This window comes from Diadema setosum, chromosome 17, assembly GCF_964275005.1.
Source record: "Diadema setosum chromosome 17, eeDiaSeto1, whole genome shotgun sequence".
NCBI classification, from domain to species: domain Eukaryota; kingdom Metazoa; phylum Echinodermata; class Echinoidea; order Diadematoida; family Diadematidae; genus Diadema; species Diadema setosum.
Window position 1 is genome coordinate 9,399,436 of NC_092701.1, and position 20,225 is coordinate 9,419,660.

A 20,225-nucleotide genomic window follows, 5' to 3' on the forward strand; every position below is an offset into this window, starting at 1 on the left:
GAACAAGTTATAGAGTTTACATATTACAGCAAAGATTATCAAGTAAATCAAACCATTTGATATCATAAAAGGGAAAAGCTGTTGCGAAAAGTTATGATAATAAACTGAAGAACAAGTTACAGAGTTTCCAGATTAAAGCAAAGATGATCAAGTAAATCAAAGCATTCTGTATCATAACAGGGAAAAGCTGCTGCGAAAAGTTACGATAATAAACTTAAGAACATGTTACAAAGTTTCCAGATTAAAGCAAAGGTGATCAAGTAAATCAAACCATTTCATGTCATAACAGGGAAAATAGCTGAACTGAAGAACAAGTTACAGCGTTTCCAGATTAAAGCAAAGATTATCAAGTAAATCAAACCATTCTGTATCATAACATGGAAAAGCTGCTGCGAAAAGTTACGATGAGAAACTGAGGAACAAGTTATAGAGTTTAGAGATTAAAGCAAATATTATCAAGTAAATCAAACCATTTGATATCATAAAAGAGAAAGCTGTTGCGAAAAGTTATGATAATAAACTGAAGAACAAGTTACAGAGTTTCCAGATTAAAGCAAAGATGATCAAGTAAATCAAACCATTCTGTATCATAACAGGGAAAAACTGCTGCGAAAAGTTACAATGAGAAACTGTGGAAAAAGTTAGTTTCCATATCAAAGCAAAGATTCTTCCTGAATTTTATGAAATACTCACAAGTGACAAGACGTCATTCAGGCTTCCAAGGATGAGACGCGCTTGTTACCATGGGAACGGAAGATATTAAAGGTCATTTGAAATGAGCTGCGATTGATCTTACGCTTGATTTATTGAGCGTAACTTGTGTAAGTTCAATATTGAGCGTAAGTCCTGTTTCATAAAGAGACTTACTCTTGATTGCAAGCATGATTATTTCAGTAGACTGAGTGTTACGTGCGATCAATTGCAAAGTTGTTAATGAAACGCAATTTGCGATTAATCGGAACTCACGCTCAATCTTAATGAAACAGGCTCCAGATATATTTGTAATCGCTTTGTCCTCTTTGCAATGTATTGTATTTTATTGTATTTTAATTATTTTATTGTTTCTGCATGGTTCAATACAGCACCTCACTTTTGAAAACATCTTCATCTATCACGGCTGACTTACACCTTCGACGGAGAAAAATCTTGATTCAATTCAGTGTAAAAGGTTGATTTTGCTATTCTGTAATTCTGCTCCTCCGGGATTATCTTTTTGTTTTGGCGGGAGATGGGACATACGCTCACACGGCCTTAAAAGTAATAGTAAAAAAAAAAAAAAAATAAGCATGAAACCACTGTGGCACAACAGCTGGAATTAATATTCAGACAAATTGCCATGGGTTATGAAAAAAAATCTTCTGTAAGGAAACAAGAACTTGTTACAAGGTTTCGGATCTACTGCATACATCTATTTATTTGACAGTTCGAAGACAGAGTCAGTTTAGAAAAATTTCAAAGAGGCATTGATGCGTTGCATTGTGGGATCTTTTACGTTCGGTTTGATTGAAGAGGTGAATGATCTCGGAGTCTTCCAACGGACGGTGCCAGACAGCAAACTCATCGAACGTCGCTCTGGCCCTGTACAACCACAGTTGGATTTGGGTGAAATGTGAACGTAAGAACTGTTACTGCTGTAATGCAAATCGTGTCTAACAGTCATCGAGAGTAGTATAGCGCGACCACTGTTAGAACTGTCAATTTTACTTGAATATCAATTGAACACAATACAGATGCGTCTGTCATAGCCTAAAGTGCGCCATACAAAGAGATAGCCCTATAAAGTCTCTGAGGCCATAAGCCATATCCGGTATGAGCAAAGAGGTATTTGGGTTTGAGGGTGTAGGAATTGTATTTGATTATAAAAAAGATGCACCTATGCTTACAGATGCTATGTTTGTAAATGGCCACGCATTGCCTCTTACCTATCGTTTTTACACACTACATCACATGAAAACTAAATTTACTGTCGACAGTAATGGTTAAAATGTCGGTGATGGTAAAAAAAAAAAGAATGAAAGAGGAAAAAAATAAAGGAAAGGGAGAAAGAGTAGCAATATAGTATATAGTGGTAGGAGGGAGTATAATAGAAATGGTAACGGTGACGATGATAACAGGGAGGGTAGGAGAAGAATCAGAGCGAAGCAGAATTAAGAAAGCGAAAACAGACGAAGAGGAAGAAGAACATTTCAAATGTGGTGATGATAACGATACTGCTTAAAGGACAAGTTCACCTCCATAGACATGTGGGTTGAGTGAATGCAGCAATATTAGTAGAACACTATCAGTGAGAGTTTGAGGAAAATCCGACAATCCGTTCAAAAGTTATGAATTTTTAAAGTTTCTGCTCAGTCATGGCTGGATGAGAAGACTACTATAGCTTGTGATGTCACATGAGTACAACGGTACAAAGAAAGTATAAAGAAAATTCACCTTGTTTTCACTTTTCTCGCATAACAAAAGAACACTCGACTTCTCTCTTTCAGAAGGCAAGGGGAATGATATTATCCTTAACATACATCAGTGAACAAGTCCAAGAAATGTGTACTTTATTCAAAAAGTAAGATTTTGTGAAATTCTCTTTTTATTTTCATTATATCGTTGCACGCATGTGACATCATACACTGTAGTAGTCTTCTCATCTAGCAGTAATTGCGCAGATACTTTAAAAATTCATAACTTTTGAACGGATTGTCGGATTTTCCTCAAACTTTCACTGATGTGTTCTACTAATATTGTTGCATTCACTCAATCCACATGTACATGAAGGTGAACTTGTCCTTTAAAACTGGAGATTTAAGATAATCAGGAAGCACCGTCAGTCAACTTTTTGGTGCCTTCCCTTACCAGCCGAAATGGAGCCGAGTGCGGTGTACCTCGTCCATGCAGCCCCGGCAGATGGGGAAGGAATGACAAACGTAGCACTGCATCTCTCGCGGCCAGACACACCCCCGGAACGTCTCTATACCATAAAACGGATAAAAGGTATAATGGAGTATTAGCCAAAGACACACCCATGTTATCACTTATACCAAACAAAAGGTAATGGGTAATGGGGTTAGTCATAGACACACCCACGCAATGTCTCTACCATAAAAGGGATGAAGGCAGATGAAGCTCAGTCAAAGACACACACCCGTTACGTCTCTTATACCATACAACGGATAAAAGGTAATGGAGTATTAGCCAAAGACACACCCATGTTATCACGGAACGTCTCTTACACCAAACAAAAGGTAATGGGTAATGGGGTTTGAATAGTCATAGACACACCCACGCAATGTCTCTACCATAAAAGGGATGAAGGCAGATGAAGCTTAGTCAAAGACACACACCCGTTACGTCTCTTATACCATACAACGGATAAAGGGTAATGGAGTATTAGCCAAAGACAAGCCCACATTTATCACGGAAAGTCCCTTATACCAAACAACTGTAATGGGTAATGGGGTTACTGTAGTCAGAGACACTCCCGGAACATCTCTACCAAACAAAAGTGGCGCCTAACAGGCTGCCCCCTTGTCTGCTCTCTCCAAGATCATGGTATTCTACCTGTTTCTACTAGAGTTGCTGGAGTAGAATTGCTATCAGTCTCTTTGTTGTGGCACATGGAACTTGCTAGACATTTTTCGACGATTGGTTTCATGTTTCTGTGGACTTATCAGTCAGAACAACTTCTGACCTTCTTGGCTTCAGGCTTGCAGTAGCCATACTAGCTGAGTGTCAGCCTTCACTGTGCATGTATATGGACATTATCCAAGTTCACTCATCCTCGTCATGAATGGGACCTGTTCTTTCACTAGTGCTGCAGTGACTTCAGCAACATGGACTTAATCAGTTTATCCCCCATTCTTCCCATTGTCTGGATCTTGGCTCTGCTTCTCTCTGTCAATCAGCAGCTGTACTGTGTGAACCATGTACTGACTGCATCCGTGAAGCAGCTCTCTGTTATACATTATGTAACTACAAGTTACCACACATCGATGGGAAGCCATATTGTATATGATCGTGACTTTCTTCTCCGTCTCAATCCGGACCCAAGCCGAATATCTTGTTTACTGAATAAGGATGGAGATCATTTCACGTTTGATGTTCAGACACTTCCCTTGTCTTCACTCAAAAAAAGGGGAAGATGGAAGCGGATTAGGAGACATCGAGGTGTAAGGGGTGGGAGACGAAAACAGAGACACGCAGCATCAACAAGTGGAGAAAATATACCTCCTAAAGATATAAATCGGGGTAGATCAGTGAATGCTCAGCCTCTTGCCATTGCAAAATGCGCTGTTCTAAATGCACGTTCAGTTTGCAACAAAGCTGCTCTCATTCAAACATTTCTCCTCGATCATGACATTGATGTTTTAGTAATTACTGAAACCTGGCTGACGGATGGAGACGAAGTCACCCCTCGACAGTTACTTCCAGACCCTGATGGCTACAGCTTCATCTCAGTGCCCAGAAATGGTCGTGGTGGTGGTCTTGGTATTGTAGCTAAAAGTCACATAAGCATCAAGCTGCGACCTCCTCAGAAATGTGAAAGCTTTGAATGTGCCGAGTTCGATCTTAGGGCTGCTAGTTTGTCAACGCTTCTGGTCGCAGTCTATAGACCTCCACCCTCTACGCAGAATGGACTCTCCAGGCATCAGTTCCTAACTGATTTCACCCCTTATCTGGAAGATCTGGTCACTAGGCAGGATAATTTCATCATTATGGGGGACTTCAACATTCACATGGATAATCTGGACAATCCGGAAGCTGCCCAGTTCGCCAATCTTTTGAATGACTGCAACTGTATTCAGCTCGTAAATCAGTCAACTCACATGGCAGATCATATCCTGGATCTCATTATAATCAAGTGTTCTTATGAGTTCCTGGATCCAAAGGACGTTTCGATCGGATCGTTTATCTCTGACCATGCAGCTGTTCATTTCTGCTGTAGACTTGAGGAGTCTTCGCACAAGAAATGTGACAAGAAATTTCGTAAACTGCGCTCAGTTGACATTCCTTCCTTCCTCGACGATATTGAAACAGCTCTGAATCAGAAGGATTTTTGGGACAAAGCTGATGCTAATGATCTTGCCGACTGTTATAATGCCACAATCAAATGTACTTTGGACAAGCATGCCCCAATGAAAACTGTACGTGTACCTGAACGGGAGCCAGTGCCGTGGTACACAGGTGGCTTGCGGCAACAGAAACAGCATGTAAGGAGGGCAGAAAGACGCTGGCGTAAATCAGGACTCCCTGTGGATCGCAAAGAGTTTACAAAGCAACGAAATATCTTCACTGATATGGCATCTGAAGCCAAGAAACATCATATCAAGCAGAAGATAAAGGACTGTGACGGTGATCAAAAGCTTCTGTTTCGTCTGGTTAATGAGCTCCTAGGAAGATCAAAATCAAACAGGTTACCTACCATCTATGATAGTGAAGCAGATCTTGCCAACATGTTTAGTGACTTCTTTCATGAGAAGATATCCAACATCCGCAATGTGCTATCCAACTTCTCTGCCAGTGGAACAGCTCATGAAACTTCCCACCCTCCTTCCTCTACATGGCTCTCCTTCCAACTCGTATCATCAGTCGAGGTTTCCAAAATCATCAAAAGCTCGCCCTGCAAGTCGTGTGCCCTTGATCCTGTTCCAACGTGGATGGTAAAAGCGGCCCCGGAGAGATTTGCAGACATCATCGCCAAGATCATTAACTCTTCCCTTGCAACTGGCATTGTCCCAGACATCTTCAAGCGTGCTCATGTCACGCCCCTGCTTAAGAAGACTACTCTTGATCCTGACTCTCTCGACAACTATAGACCGATTTCGCAACTACAGTTTGTCTCCAAAGTTCTTGAGAAAGTTGTTGGAAATTTCTTGTGCAAGTACCTCCAGGGAAATGATCTGTTCGAGAACCTGCAGTCCGCATATCAACCAGGGCACAGTGTGGAAACTGCTCTTGTCAAAGTGACGAATGATATCCTCCTAGCCCTCGACAAGAAACAGATGGTACTCCTTGTCCTCTTAGATCTATCCGCAGCGTTCGATACTGTGGACCACGATTTGCTGCTGATGAGAATGTCGCATCGTTTTGGAATCTCTGGAAACGTTCTCAAATGGTTCCACTCTTACCTGACTTTGAGATCCCAAGTAGTTACTCTGTTGGATTCTTCATCAAAGCAGTGCTACATCGAATGTGGTGTCCCGCAGGGCTCCGTGCTGGGACCTATCCTCTTTACCATGTATACTTCTCCTCTTGGTGACATAGCAAGACGTTTTGGCCTGAGCTATCATCTCTATGCTGACGACACGCAGCTCTATGTTGCCTTCAAGCCAGGAATAACCGATCAGGTCTGTTGTCGGCAAATTCAGGATTGCTTGGCGGCAATGCAGGACTGGATGAGTGGCAATTTCCTGAAACTTAATAATGACAAAACTGATGTGATCCTGATTGGTTCCCGACACCAACACTCTGTGTTTGAGATGGACCACATATCCCTGAATGGCCAGAATCTGTCGCTCTTGGAATCAGTTCGTGACCTTGGAGTGATCCTAGACAACAGATTGAATATGAATGACCACATCACAAGTGCCTGTAAGAGTGCCAACTACCATCTGAGGAACATTGCAAGAATTCGCAGATTCTTGTCTGAATCTGATGCAGTCAAGGTTATTCACGCCCTAGTATCGTCACGCATTGACTATTGTAATGCACTATTAGCTGGTCTGCCTAACTCTTCTATCTGTCGCCTCCAAAGAGTACAGAACAGTGCCGCCCGTGTTCTAGCTCGTGTGAGGAAGAATGTTCACATCACCCCAATACTAAGACAGTACCACTGGCTTCCAGTCAAGAAGAGGATTGAGTACAAGATTCTTACCCTTGTTTTCAAGGCATTACATGGCATTGCTCCGAAGTATCTTCAGGACTTGGTTACAGTAAAGCAGTCAGCTTACAGCCTACGTTCTTTGTCTTCGACGGTGCTACATGTTCCCAAAACTCGGACAACCTACGGGGATCGCGCCTTCCTCTATTTGGCTCCTTCACTTTGGAATAAACTTCCGGATAATGTTCGTAACATACACAGCCTAGATACTTTTCAACGACATGTCAAGGCATATCTTTTTGCTCAATCATATGATTAGGGTTCTTTTTTTTTTTTTTGTGTGTGTGTGTGTGTATGTGTTTTTCTTCTTCTGTTAGGCGTTGTCATTGTATTTTATTGTTTTGTATGGTATGGCACTGTATTGTAATGTACTATTTATTTGTACCTTTTCTATTTTCTTAAGAGAGAGCAGAAAGCGCTTTGAGTAGTTTGTAACTGGACATAGCGCTTTATAAGAAATTACTTATATATACCATAAGACGGATAAAAGCTAATGGAGTTTAGCCTAAGAAACACCCATATTATCACGGAACGTCTCTCATATACATGTACCAAACAAAGGTAAATGGGTAATTGGGTTAGTCAAATAAGACACACCCCCGGAACGTTTCTTATACCATACAGCGGATAAAGGGTAATGAAGTATTAACTAAAGACACACCTATATTTTAACGGAACGTCTCTTATACCAAACAAAGGGTATTGGATAATGGGGTTATTCAAAGAAACGCCCATGAGATGTCTCTACCATAAAACGGATAAAGGATAATGGAGTTTAGCCAAAAACACACCCATTATCACCGAACGTCTCTAACACCAAACAAAGGGCTGGGACGGATCTAGGAATTCCTTAAAGGGGGGGGGGGGGGGACAACGATATTTCTGGTGCTACTTTCTGGGTTTCATCCCATTTTTTCTTTTTATTTCTTTTGTTTTAACAACAAAAAAAGAGGGGGAGCGCACCCGGTGCGCCCCTCTGGATCCGCCACTGAAGGGTAATGGGTAATGGGGTTAGTCAAAGACACACATACTGAACGTCTGTAACATACAATGGATAATGGCAATGGTCTATTCATCTTTTTACAATGTGAATTGTGTACTGGATTTCGTTGTATCACTTAAAGAGCGTCGCATTTGATGGTTTACAAGAAACCAAATTGACTCCGTAACTGTGAAAACTTTTTTTCTTTCTTTTTAACATCCGATTGCCTTGACTGTGTCAGTCCAATGAATTTTTGGTCACAAAATAAAGAAGATAGAACATTCAAGGCTCATTTTATCATGGAGTAGTGAGGCATTTCAGTATAGTTGTTTATGAACTACCGTTCACCCACGATGCGACGACAAACGCCCACGTTGTTACTTCGTTATCGACGATGTCCTGAAACAGCGACCAGGTCTGCGAGCCCGTGGTCATTATGGCGTCGTTCTCGGCGTACTGGCAGAAAGAGTAGTTGGTGTATTCGACCTCCTCTGCTCCATTTGGTTTTAACAATGATGATGATGTTAATGTTAGTAATAATATCAATGATACCAATATAATAGTTCTAAAAATAATGATAATAACACAATTTATTCAAGCGTATGGCACATTGTGCCTGGTTACCGTTTTCTAACTATTGCTATAGTCACCTGGGACCATGGACCTACAGTATTGTAGGTCCATGGTGTGACGAACCATGAGGGGTTGGCATCATTTTCTTGTGCGGGTGGGTTGGGGAACAAGGTTGGCACCCTGCTCTTAGCGATGAATGAATGAAGTGGGATCTTTTACTTGCGTGGGTCATGGGTATAAGTCACACACGTGACCTCCATTAATGTCCTATTCGAGGGACAGAGTGTTTTGCCTCTTACTAGAGGGGACGGAATGCTACACACAACATTGCTCAGTGAGACTCGGGAATCGAACCCGGTACCCTTGGATCTGGAGGAAGACGCGCTACCGGCTGAGTTATTATTATCACCACCCTTATGATAATACAATGATGATACGGTAGTAACGGTAATAATATCCAAAGTAAACATGACAAATGATGATATATTGTCATTAAAATGCTAACAGCAGGCCTACTGATGATAATAAATATCTTATCATACTCAGAACTGCGATAACAACGCTGATTGGGACCACAGAAATTATCAGATTGTCTGTTTCCTCAGCCTTGAAGAATATCAGGCATAGGCAATGACGAAACGCGAATTGCAAAAGGGCGTTATATATCTGTTGTCAAAGTGACTCGAACCTAAAGACCTCAAAATACATTGTGCATCAGTGGTTATTTCTATGGAGCCACAACAGCTTCTGTATTTTTTTCTTTTTAGTTTTTTTTTTTATTTTATTGATATAACAGCTTCTGTATTTTTTTTTCATACCCGCAGTTCTGACGAGACAGGTGAAACGGTCTCCTGTAGAATTCTCGTCCGAAGGGGGCAGGTTGACCCAAAAGGACACCGTGGTACCATCTGAGTAGCACGAGCCATCCTCACACGTGTCTGAGATAACTGTATCGTCTTATTCATTAAACAAGGAGATGGGTAGGTAGATGGGTATACATATATATATATATATATATATATATATATATATATATATATGTATATATATATATATATATATATATATATATAATATAAATTAGTAGAAGAAAGAAAGTTGACAGGATTATATTAACAGATTGATATAATCGATTTATGAAATTGATCATGCCAAATCAATAAAATCGACTGTTTGACGCCAATTTTACTTGACATCCCTCTGATTACATCACAAAATTGCAAATAAAACGTAAATGATAATGATAATGATCCTATCTTCAGAGAGTTGCATCATTAGTCTGAAGCACTCTCTTCTATAGAGCCAGGTCAATAATACTCTAGAATTGTCATGTCAGCACACTTTCTACAATATCATCTCGAGCTTGGGTAAAATGACACTGTCTATTAGAGGAATGGACTAGATTCGAACCCATGGTATCCTTACAAAGAGTCCATTGCCTCATCCACCAAACCACAGTACGTTCGCTGGGAGGGGGAAAATGGGGGGAAAATCTAACTTACCACCTAAGTTTGTGTCTAGACTGAAGCGAGAGGACGGGTGCTCGACGTGGATGGCGTTCTCCAAATTTCCGTGGGATTTTTTCAGCAACAAGTTGTTCCCCGAAGCCGCACCGACCCACTGGCCTGTAATGGCGTCGAAGAATTGCTGCACACAGAGAGAGCGGACGGAACATCAAATGGATGGAGAGTTATCAAAGGCAAAGGCTGGACAAATTTCTCGATTGGAATCACGATGTACAATAAATCTGATTTTAAGTCTATTGAAAGAGAATTCGGTTTCCTGATAGTGAGTATGCTGATGCAATAAATTGCATTCGGCGATGTTACAGCATTTCACTACACTGTCCCTTAATTCATGAATACAATGATGTTTAATTTAGAGAATATATATAAGTATTAGCGAGAGCGCCGCGGCCTTATGTATTCCCTTTGTTTGTTTGTTTTTTGTGGAACTATCTCCTACGAAGCCGTCGGCTCCAGGCCACCGAGACCGGTGCCGTTCTCTCAAAAATCATGCATTGGAAGTGTTCTCAAAGTGCATCCCAATAACAGATTGCGCTCAAGCGGAGATAACGTCTACAGGTCACCTCTAAACAGAGATGCATTTCTCTGGTATTTATTTTGTTTGACGTCAATCAAATTTATGTCCTAATTTTATGATCATCTTTTCCTCTAAATTCCTATCTTCAACTTTAGTTTCTAAGCGAGGGGACTGTATTTAAGCAGACTCTCTTCCTTTCCAGCCGAGTGATATTTTCAATTTCTTTTTTTTTTAAAAATTATTTAAGTTATACTTATTCAATTGATACTTTATTTCAGCCAACAACAGAAACGTATAATGCAAAGTGATAGATTTCACAATATTGCTTTTCAACAATTTGAAAAAAGGACAAAATCATAAAGTAAAACACAAATTATATGAATGATAACGAAACGGGAAAATTATGTACACTTTGCCACTGCAAAAAAAAAAAAAAGTATCTTAGTGTATTCGTCATACAGCGATGATTAGTTTAATTATCAGCTATCATCAGTTTCACGCTGAACTCCTGGATACTATTAACTATTAAACTTGCTGTGATCATACAGTATATTTCCCCTGAAATCGACATTTGAATGGGATTTCTGAGAAATTCAATCAATTTATTCAGTATAATTTGCTTATAATGACTTGACACTTTAAACTTTTTCTTGCTCTCTCTTGTCAATATCCGACAGGACAAATAGGCACCACACATGCATTTCTTCTTTCCCCCTCATGTTCCCATGCTCTCTTTGTAAATACCCCCAACTCCTATCAAGTATCATTTAAACTATTTGCAAGCATATAGATTGTGTTCACGGGGGTTGCAACGATTTTCAAGCTTTAAGCTTATGTTGCAATTCCTTTGCGTGTTCGTTACCTTGAATAATGTAGCTCTCTTAGTGAAGTTGTATACTATCCTGTAACTACTTCTTATCAATGTATACTTATTGTATATATTCTGTCTTGGCTATATGAGATGTACTTGCGTACATTTGTATGCATTCCTATTTTGTGAACACGCATGAAATCTTGAATAAATTAAAAAAAAAAAAAACATTTTCACCAATTCTCAGCTAAGACCATACTCCCCCATAATTTATTTCACTCACATATAATATGTAAGTACCGCTGCTCTTGCCATCACTGATCTTTGATACTATCACCAGTAACTTTACAATATTAATATCATACAAATATTCAATGTTTGCGAGTGCGACGGTTCCGAATACTACATGAGCATGCATGTTTAACCGTTCTATTCAACCACGCGAAGCACTTCTGAATGCAATGCAACCAGCATTCATCCAATCAGATGGAAAGGATCTATATGAATTGTGTTGTATATACACAGCGCGCCGGTGGCAACAGTACAGCAGTAAACGTAGACGGATAGACACATACATAGACACACATACATACATAGACACATATACACACACGCACAAAACACACAAACACACACACACACTGACAAAAAACAACAACAACAACACCTGAACCTCGAATAGCATTAAGCAGCTCGAGGGGGACAACACAAAGGGAATATTAGACACAGACGAATGCGAGAGGACATTACAGAAGGGAATGTATGTATATTATGTAAATTCATCGCTATGAGCAAGAGGAGTAGGCCTTCTTTAAATGAGAACAGTTATGAAATTGATTATAATGACTTGTCATCGATTTGGTTCAACAGGTTACGCATCTCTTCATAAAACGCTCTTACGCGGCTCTGCTTCGCAGTGGTAAACGCATACACGAGTGAGTAAAAGCAAAAATGAATAGGTAAGAAAACGTGTAGGTGAGAGGTTTCCATTGTCAATTTGATCTAGATACGTCTTGGCAAACAAAGAGATCATCCCGAATTCCATGATTAATTTACCAGAGGTGTCGTAAAATCCTTCCCCTTAAAAGCGTTTCCATGGTTATCTCACTCGTTTACATTTAATTTCAGCTGTTGGTTTTCACCCCTGATATTTCTAACGCCTGTTGTACCTATATGGCAAGTGAAAACATACACGGCACACACTTCTTCACACACTTCTTACACTTCTCTAGTCGATTCCTTGATATTATCTTGATCTTGATCTTGATGCATCTGACTAATCATTATTTTAAAATCATTTAACCAGGAATGAAATCACATATGATTATATAAGTAATACAGAATTTCCCTTTAATATTTCACAGTTACAAACAACATTGTCACTCATTAACCAGTCGCCCTCAGAAACTAATTAAACGAACTGCAAAAAGTATAATGGGATAAATACAAATTTCTCATACAATACATAGCTTTATTTTGTATATAATTTGAAGTGAAATGGTGAATTTTAGAGAAATTTCAAACTATTTACCCTTTTATGCCATCTGTCCATTGGGTAGTACACCGACGCGTCGTGGTAGATGGAATTTACTGCACATAAAGATAAGGTAAAGTATGTTGTGATATGTGATAGAATAATTTATTTTTTTTTTGGGGGGGGGGGGGACGGGGTGGCTGCGTGCGTTGAAAATGCTCTTATAAAGATACTTGATATTTACAATCGGAAGGAATCGATTGTTTTGTGAGCCTCCTGCAACAGTACGCCGTCGACTTTTCAAACTCCGTTTCGACTCTTATAATGTGTTGTGAGTACCAAAACCTAAGCTCCAATACCTTGCCGTTATTGACACAATGTCACTGCGAACACTGGTATCAAAGCAGATGAATGTGATCGGAAAGAAATTGCTTCGTTATTCCGAAGATTCGTTATTTCAAAACACACGAACTCCCTAAAATGAAATAGGGTTCGTGAATCCGAACTTATGCGGTTTTATTCCTGTTCGTCACTCCGAAGGTTCGTTAAAATCCGAAAATGAAATAAGGTACGTTATTCCGGAGGTTCCGAAGAAGTATTCCCCCTCCCCTTCTCCGTATGTCACCAATCCCCTCTTCCACATTATCATCAAAATGAGCCACACATGACGCAGAATCAATTAATATATCAAGAGGTCACTCAAAGGGGGTAAAGACCCACAAACTATTCAATTTTCGAGTGAACGAACCCCCCCCCCCTTTTTTTTTACATTGTAGGATTAATGAACCATCGGAATAACGTACCTCAATACATTTCGGATTAACGCGCCTTCGGAAAAATGAGCCGTATCTTATTTTCGGAATTACGAACCTTCTTAATAAGGAACCATTGAAATAACGAACTTTATTTCAATTTCGGATTAGAACGTTCGGAATAACGAACTGTATGCCATTATTGTGGCTTAGTGAATGAGACCTGGGGGGTGTTTCATCAATTTAGTCAGCGCTGACAAGTTGTCAGCGCTGACAATTTCAACAAAACCCTTGGTTTTGATTGGCTGAGAAGCTCTGGTCACTGACTGTTACCATGGTGATTGTCAGAGACTGACAACTTGTCAGCGCTGACAACTTTCATGAAACGGTACCTTGGGATCATCACTCACGAGGTTCCGGGTTCAAGTCCCTCTGACAGCAGCGGCAATGCCTTTATAGGCAGTGCACTTTTCCCGCATTGCCTGCTCTTGTGGATGCTGGCATGTAGCAATCATTGTTTCCTTATTAAGCGATCACGTAAACACATATTGATTCAAATTCAATTTAAACGAAAAAGTAAGGTACAGTACACTTTAAAACATCCGGGTCAGAACTGACACGGAAAGGGTCCGTTGGGTCACACCCCGTTCCGGGTCAGAAATGACAAGGAATGGGGTCAGATATGACCCCATTCAGAGTCATGAATTGGGTCAGGGTGACCCCATTCCGGGTCTTCATGACCAAATTCCAAGTCATTTTTGACCCGGAACGGGGTGTGACCCCAACGGACCCGGTTCCGGGTCAGTTCTGACCCGGATTTTTTTTTTTTTTTTGGTTAGTGTAGATTCCACTGTCTATTTATGATATATATATATATATATATATATATATATATATATATATACGTGTATGTATTATACAATCGTATGCATATAAACAGATTACCTCGTCTGACCTCACATATAGTGCAGGACCTTCTCGACTGGTCAGTGGTCAGCTCGTACGTCACGGGTGACTTCCGGTTAGTTGTCACAATGCTCCACGATCCCACGGAAGGGTTGTCGGGGAATTCGTTTGAACTGGGTCACGGACGGAACCCAAAACATCAGTAATACACTTAGCAATCACCATATCATAATTATTATAACCAGTAACAAGTCGTGGGCCGCGCATATTTGGTGAGTTAAGAAAAAATGTGCTAAATTATTCATCGAACTTAATACCTTGAAATCATACAAAATTACATGCAAAAGGTCTAAATTTGACGGCGCGACATAATATTTAAAGGGGTCGTACAGTTTCGGTTCAGACCTAACTTCAGGTTTCTAACATTTTTTTTTTTTGGTGAGATTATGAGAAACCTCTTATGAAATATGAAAGAGCATGTTATTTTAAGAGGAATTCTGCCTTTATTTGATGAAAATTGTTTTTAAAATGGCTGAGATATCCCAAAAAGAGCGATCCTAATAAAAGGTGGGACCCACCTTTTATTACAATCGCTTTGTGTTACTTTGTTTTTCGACGTCTCAGCCATTCCAAAACCGATTTTCATCAAATAAACGTTGAATTCCTCTTAGAATGGTATCCTCTGGACTATTATATACGTGCGCGTTTCTTGGCATTCCTCGCAAAAAACGTAAAAGCCCAATTCTCATCATTACCAATACTATACCATCCCTTTAACATTGGTGAGTTTTTTTTTTTTTTTCGCAGCCAATCAAACCTATATTTTAAAGTCGCGTAAAAATTTCCAACAGGATATTGTCATAATCTGAACATTTAAGAAGGTTTCCAATTTGGCAGGTTTCTTCAACGATAACGATGAAAGAAAAAAAAAAACGCAAATGAAATGGAGAATGAACATGAATGAATTTTACTTTGCACCATAATGATACACTTTTCAGCGACTCCTTCACAATTTGCCTGTTGACGAGGGGGGGGGGGGAGGGGATGTCTCCCATTAAAATTACGTGGAGATGTGAGCTATATTATTGTAATCCGGATTGCAATATTTCGACTTACGAAGAGAGTTGGTAAATTGTTAAAGGATACTCAAAGCATCGAAACTAAAATAATGAAATGAAAGGAATCTGTTTTGATGACACTCACATGAGCAGACTATAATTTTCCCCGCTCGCCCACGACCAACCTTCGATTGCGTCGAATTGGAGATCCGAGGCACACTTGCTGTTAACGATTAAAGGTAATTATTCGGTTATTGTAGCTGACATTGTGGTGAAGTAGAGGCTGCAACAACAATCGATGTTCATTCCATACGAAAGTAATAGATTATGCTATTTCTTGCTTTTTTACTTAGATGGTTTTGTCATGCTTGTTATCAAAGATATTCTAATTCATGTTCTTGCGTTGAATGAGACAGATGAACAATACAAGCTTAGCTTTTTAGCATGTCTCCTCCATTTCCTGCAACTTTAGTTTTAATTCAATTTTCATTTGCTTTTGTGATGCGTAGTATTGTTAACTTCACGTATTTTTCTTTGTTACTACATTGTATTGATGTTGTGTTATTTTGTGTATGAAAATGTAGTTGGATTAAATGTCATGAAATTAAACGTCACAATGGTGTTATCGTGTGAGATATGTTTGCCACAGAAAAAACATAGTTTACATCATTTTTTAACAGCTTTCTTACAATAGTACTGTGATTCATTCTTGCCAATATTTCCATCGGTAGTATTTTCATAATCAACATCTTTAAGCTGTTGGCACTGACCGGAATCATGGTATGGTGTGAAACAAAAATTAGCATAACCATATGGCACAGCTTTGATGTGGTTTGTATGATTTTGATTATTAGTAACGTTAAAATGATGCTCTACCATGTGATACGATTGCAATGCCTGTGGAGAAGATGTCAATACCGGTCAACACGAATTCTAGGTAAGATGTCTTGATCTAACAGGCTATTTCATCCCCATATCTTATCATATTCTCCGATAGTAATCATTGTCACTATCATGTGATATACCCTGTGTGTCAGTGTCAATAATGATAGCTTTCCGTCCACTCTTCTATTTTATTTTACATTTTTATATTATACAAGTGAATGAATGTATCATTTCACCGTATATTGATTATTTGATTTAACATGCTATCCACAGAATTATTCGCACATACACACATTATCATAATTATGTTATGTATTATAACTATATATACAGGGCCTCGGTATTAGCGGTGGCCGATGGCCCGGTGGCCCAGGGCCACTTCAATTGGTGTCGGACCATCAAAATTTCAAAAAGACTATCTCTTTGGTGGCCCGATTGGGCAGCTAAAATTCAAAAGAAATCTATATTAACTTTCCTTTTATTTCGGGCCAACAGAGAAAAGACTAGTGTCGATCCATTGTGAGATTGTGTGTATAATAACTCCAAGTTACGCACCATCGTCACCTTCGTCATAATAATAATAATAATAATAATAGTGGCCTCTTATAAAGCGCTGAAAGTCCATCAATGATGATGCTCATGGCGCTCTTACATATGAAATAGCGAATGAAAAACAAACAAAAACAAGATGCTTACTATACATAACGAAATCAATCTCAGAACATACGAAGAACCCTTCATGTACAAATTATACAGTAACTTATACAGTGTACAAAACGACTCAATTATAACAATCGCATTCATTCACGTCATATCTTCATATCAAACACACACACACACACACACACACACACACAGTCATATCAAACACACACACACACACACACACACACACACACTTGAATGTATGGACGTGTTAACTAAGTGTAAAATTGTAATTTTGATGAGAATTTTTTTTGTATCTAAACAGAGATTTGCAGTGACGACATATCATTTGGAAATGACACTGTCCTGCATATTAGTAATAAAGGACCAGTTTCTACAGATATAATGTGCATAACATTATTTACTTTAAAGAGGATTAGTATACAGGCATTTTGACAGAAATATCATTATCACTGGACGTCAAGCAGACTTGGACTACCTGTTCGTAGGCAGCACCGACACCAGGAACTCGAACTCCTTGTCGTCGCTCCATGTCGCCGGGGCGCCGCCGAGACTCAAACACGGCTTCGACATGTCTGACTCGGGGAGCGTGGTGGCGCCGAAACACGTGTCTTCGTAGCGGTAAAAATTTGGCGGGCATCCAGTACCTAAGGGACGAACGAAATTATGATAATGATTCATAAAAAACTTACATCCTGTCCATCTTCTCTCTAGAAATTGGGAAAGCCTATCAAAGACGACACGATGACATAATCAAAGATCTAAAATCAAACCGAACATCAGTCTTGTTCTCTTTTATATATTCTTTTATTCATTTTTTTTTTTGGGGGGGGGGGGGTCCATGAAGAGTACAATTCTATCAACAACAAAAAAATCGGTAACGATGTCTCTCCCCGCAGCGTGACAGAACTGCTCCATAAAAGCCACACGTGTAGACATACATACTTGATGTCGTTGATAATGTAGATGGTGCTGTTCGCTCGATAGTGTGACGAAATTGCACCTGCCAGGATGTTATTCCCCCTTCATGGAACACCCTGTACAGGTACATACTTGTAATTGACATGTAGATGGCACTGTTCATCCTGTCGGTGTCGTGAGTCTTCTTTGCCCATTGTCGGTCTCGTGGCCTTTGTTTGGCTGGTGTCGGTTTCGTGAGCCTTTATTGCGTAATGTCGGTCTCGTTGGCTTTCTTTGCGCAGTGTCGGTGTCGAGAACCTTTTGTGCGTAGTGTCGAACTCATGGACTGTATGACTTGTGAGCCTTATAACTCGTGGGCTGTATGTCTCCTGGACCTATTTTTTATGTCGGTCTCGTGGACCGTATGACTCGTAGGTGTCGGTCTCATGGGGTAACCCCGCTGTTGTATCGTAACTTTAGGTTTTCTCTTATTTATTTTTTTTTTTTCAATACAGAACCAATCGGGGTAATAACGTGAAATCACCCCTGACGCTGGAACAGTTTCCTTCTTTTCATATTCGATATCACTTATGTGCAAGACAGAGTGCGACTAAATCTATCCAAATTTTAACATTCTCTAATTTTGTTACTATTCCTTTTCATGATATTTGTTATTGTAATTTCACACCTCAATCTTGGGATAAACCACAGGCATGAAATATTGATGAAAGAACTCATACGAACTGGAGAAGATACAAAACTCACTTACCTGTCTCGAAACCTGACAAAGACAAAATAAGAATAAGCAAAGTGAAAGTTAAACCCTTAAAAATCATTCTTCCAGACAAAGTTGAGTGTTTGTGACATCAATTAATAAAATCTCAAAATTCTTATAAATCAGAAACTAGACTTGAAACTTACGCCGTGCGACGTTTCGCTGGTCCAAGTTTTTGATTTATAAGAATTTGGAGGCTACACTAAGTTTCGGCTTGATGAATGATAATCAACATCAGTTTGTCAAAATATAAAACCATTCTAGCAAAATGCACAAAGTACTGTCATTCTCTTTTTTCAAAGTATCTGATCAGAGCATCTATCAAAGCACTGATTAGTTATCTTGCTCTTAAATTCCTCCACATCAATACTCTTCTTCCTATCGTAAGACTTCGGAACGAGTGAACAGCTGGCTTTGTTGTACTCACCTCAGTGCTATACTGGCTGGTAATTCTTTTTTAGAATGTTAGTACATGTATGTTCACTCTTTAGGCTTCCCATGTCTCTTCTGAGGACTCGCATGTCGAGTTGTTGCTTTTTTTCCAGCATTATTCAAATCGTATTATTACACCATATTGTCAACATTGCTAACTCAATTGTTCTTACGTCTGCAGAATGTGGCTGTCTGTTTATCACTATCTGTATTTAGAAGATTCTTTTATTGCCCCGGGTATCCTTGCCTTTCATTTTTTGTTTTCTTTATTTTGGTCCTATGTTGCACCCGTGCTCCTCATCTGTATTTTACACTCTGTTCAGAATTTGGGAGCTACGCTTAACAAGCCTGCTTTTAAGTAGGTTCCATCATATTTCTTTAGCGTTTATACATAGATCCAAACCTACAAAGATTGACCGCCATGTTTATATGTTTATATATATATATATATATATATATATATATATATATATATATATATATATATATATATGTGTGTGTGTGTGTGTGTGTGTGTGTGTGTGTGTGTGTGTGTGTGCACTGTGTGTACACAATGATGAACCATGTACGGGGGCACCCGACACACGAGGTCACACACATCGTGCTCAAGCTTTGTATGAATTACATTGCATTTGAAAGATGAATTATAAAGTTGATGATCACAAAATCATCAAATATCTATCAAACATGTCATCTAATATTTAGTGAAACACTGAAGTGGTACAACTTTTTGCAATCAGTCTGTCTCAGTGTTACACAAATCATAAATATTTGATCACATTTCATTCACTTCCATAGTAACAGCTTTAAAAAAAATCGTGTACTGTTACACTAAGTATACCAGAGAGTGTGATATTGACCATCAGACGGTCGTACGTGACCGTTGCGCTTTCAAGCAAAAACGCTCAAAGACGAGGAAGGTTGCAATGCATTGAAAGTTGGCTTGTCGAGCACAGTGCGAGAGGTAGAAAGTATAGATCGACAGACAGACAGACAGATAGATAGATAGAGATAGATAGATAGATAGATAGATAGATAGAGATAGATAGATAGAGATAGATAGATAGAGATAGATAGGTAGATAGATAGATAGATAGATA

At 39.3% G+C, this 20,225-nt stretch overlaps 1 protein-coding gene across 1 annotated transcript in view; it reads right to left on the reverse strand.

Moving 5' to 3' along the window:
• LOC140241153 (uncharacterized) overlaps positions 1-19,548 on the reverse strand; it is a 34,806-nt gene extending 15,258 nt beyond the window's left edge. Inside the window, exons 1-11 of the mRNA XM_072320912.1 lie at positions 19,533-19,548; positions 18,688-18,699; positions 17,497-17,665; positions 14,449-14,582; positions 12,809-12,867; positions 9,926-10,070; positions 9,242-9,379; positions 8,192-8,341; positions 2,845-2,959; positions 1,493-1,578; positions 694-734 (exon numbers count right to left, since the gene is read on the reverse strand). Coding sequence (XP_072177013.1) covers positions 694-734; positions 1,493-1,578; positions 2,845-2,959; positions 8,192-8,341; positions 9,242-9,379; positions 9,926-10,070; positions 12,809-12,867; positions 14,449-14,582; positions 17,497-17,665; positions 18,688-18,699; positions 19,533-19,548 — 1,065 coding nt within the window. The remainder of the gene's footprint in view (positions 1-693; positions 735-1,492; positions 1,579-2,844; positions 2,960-8,191; positions 8,342-9,241; positions 9,380-9,925; positions 10,071-12,808; positions 12,868-14,448; positions 14,583-17,496; positions 17,666-18,687; positions 18,700-19,532) is intronic.
• Positions 19,549-20,225: the final 677 nt, after the last annotated feature.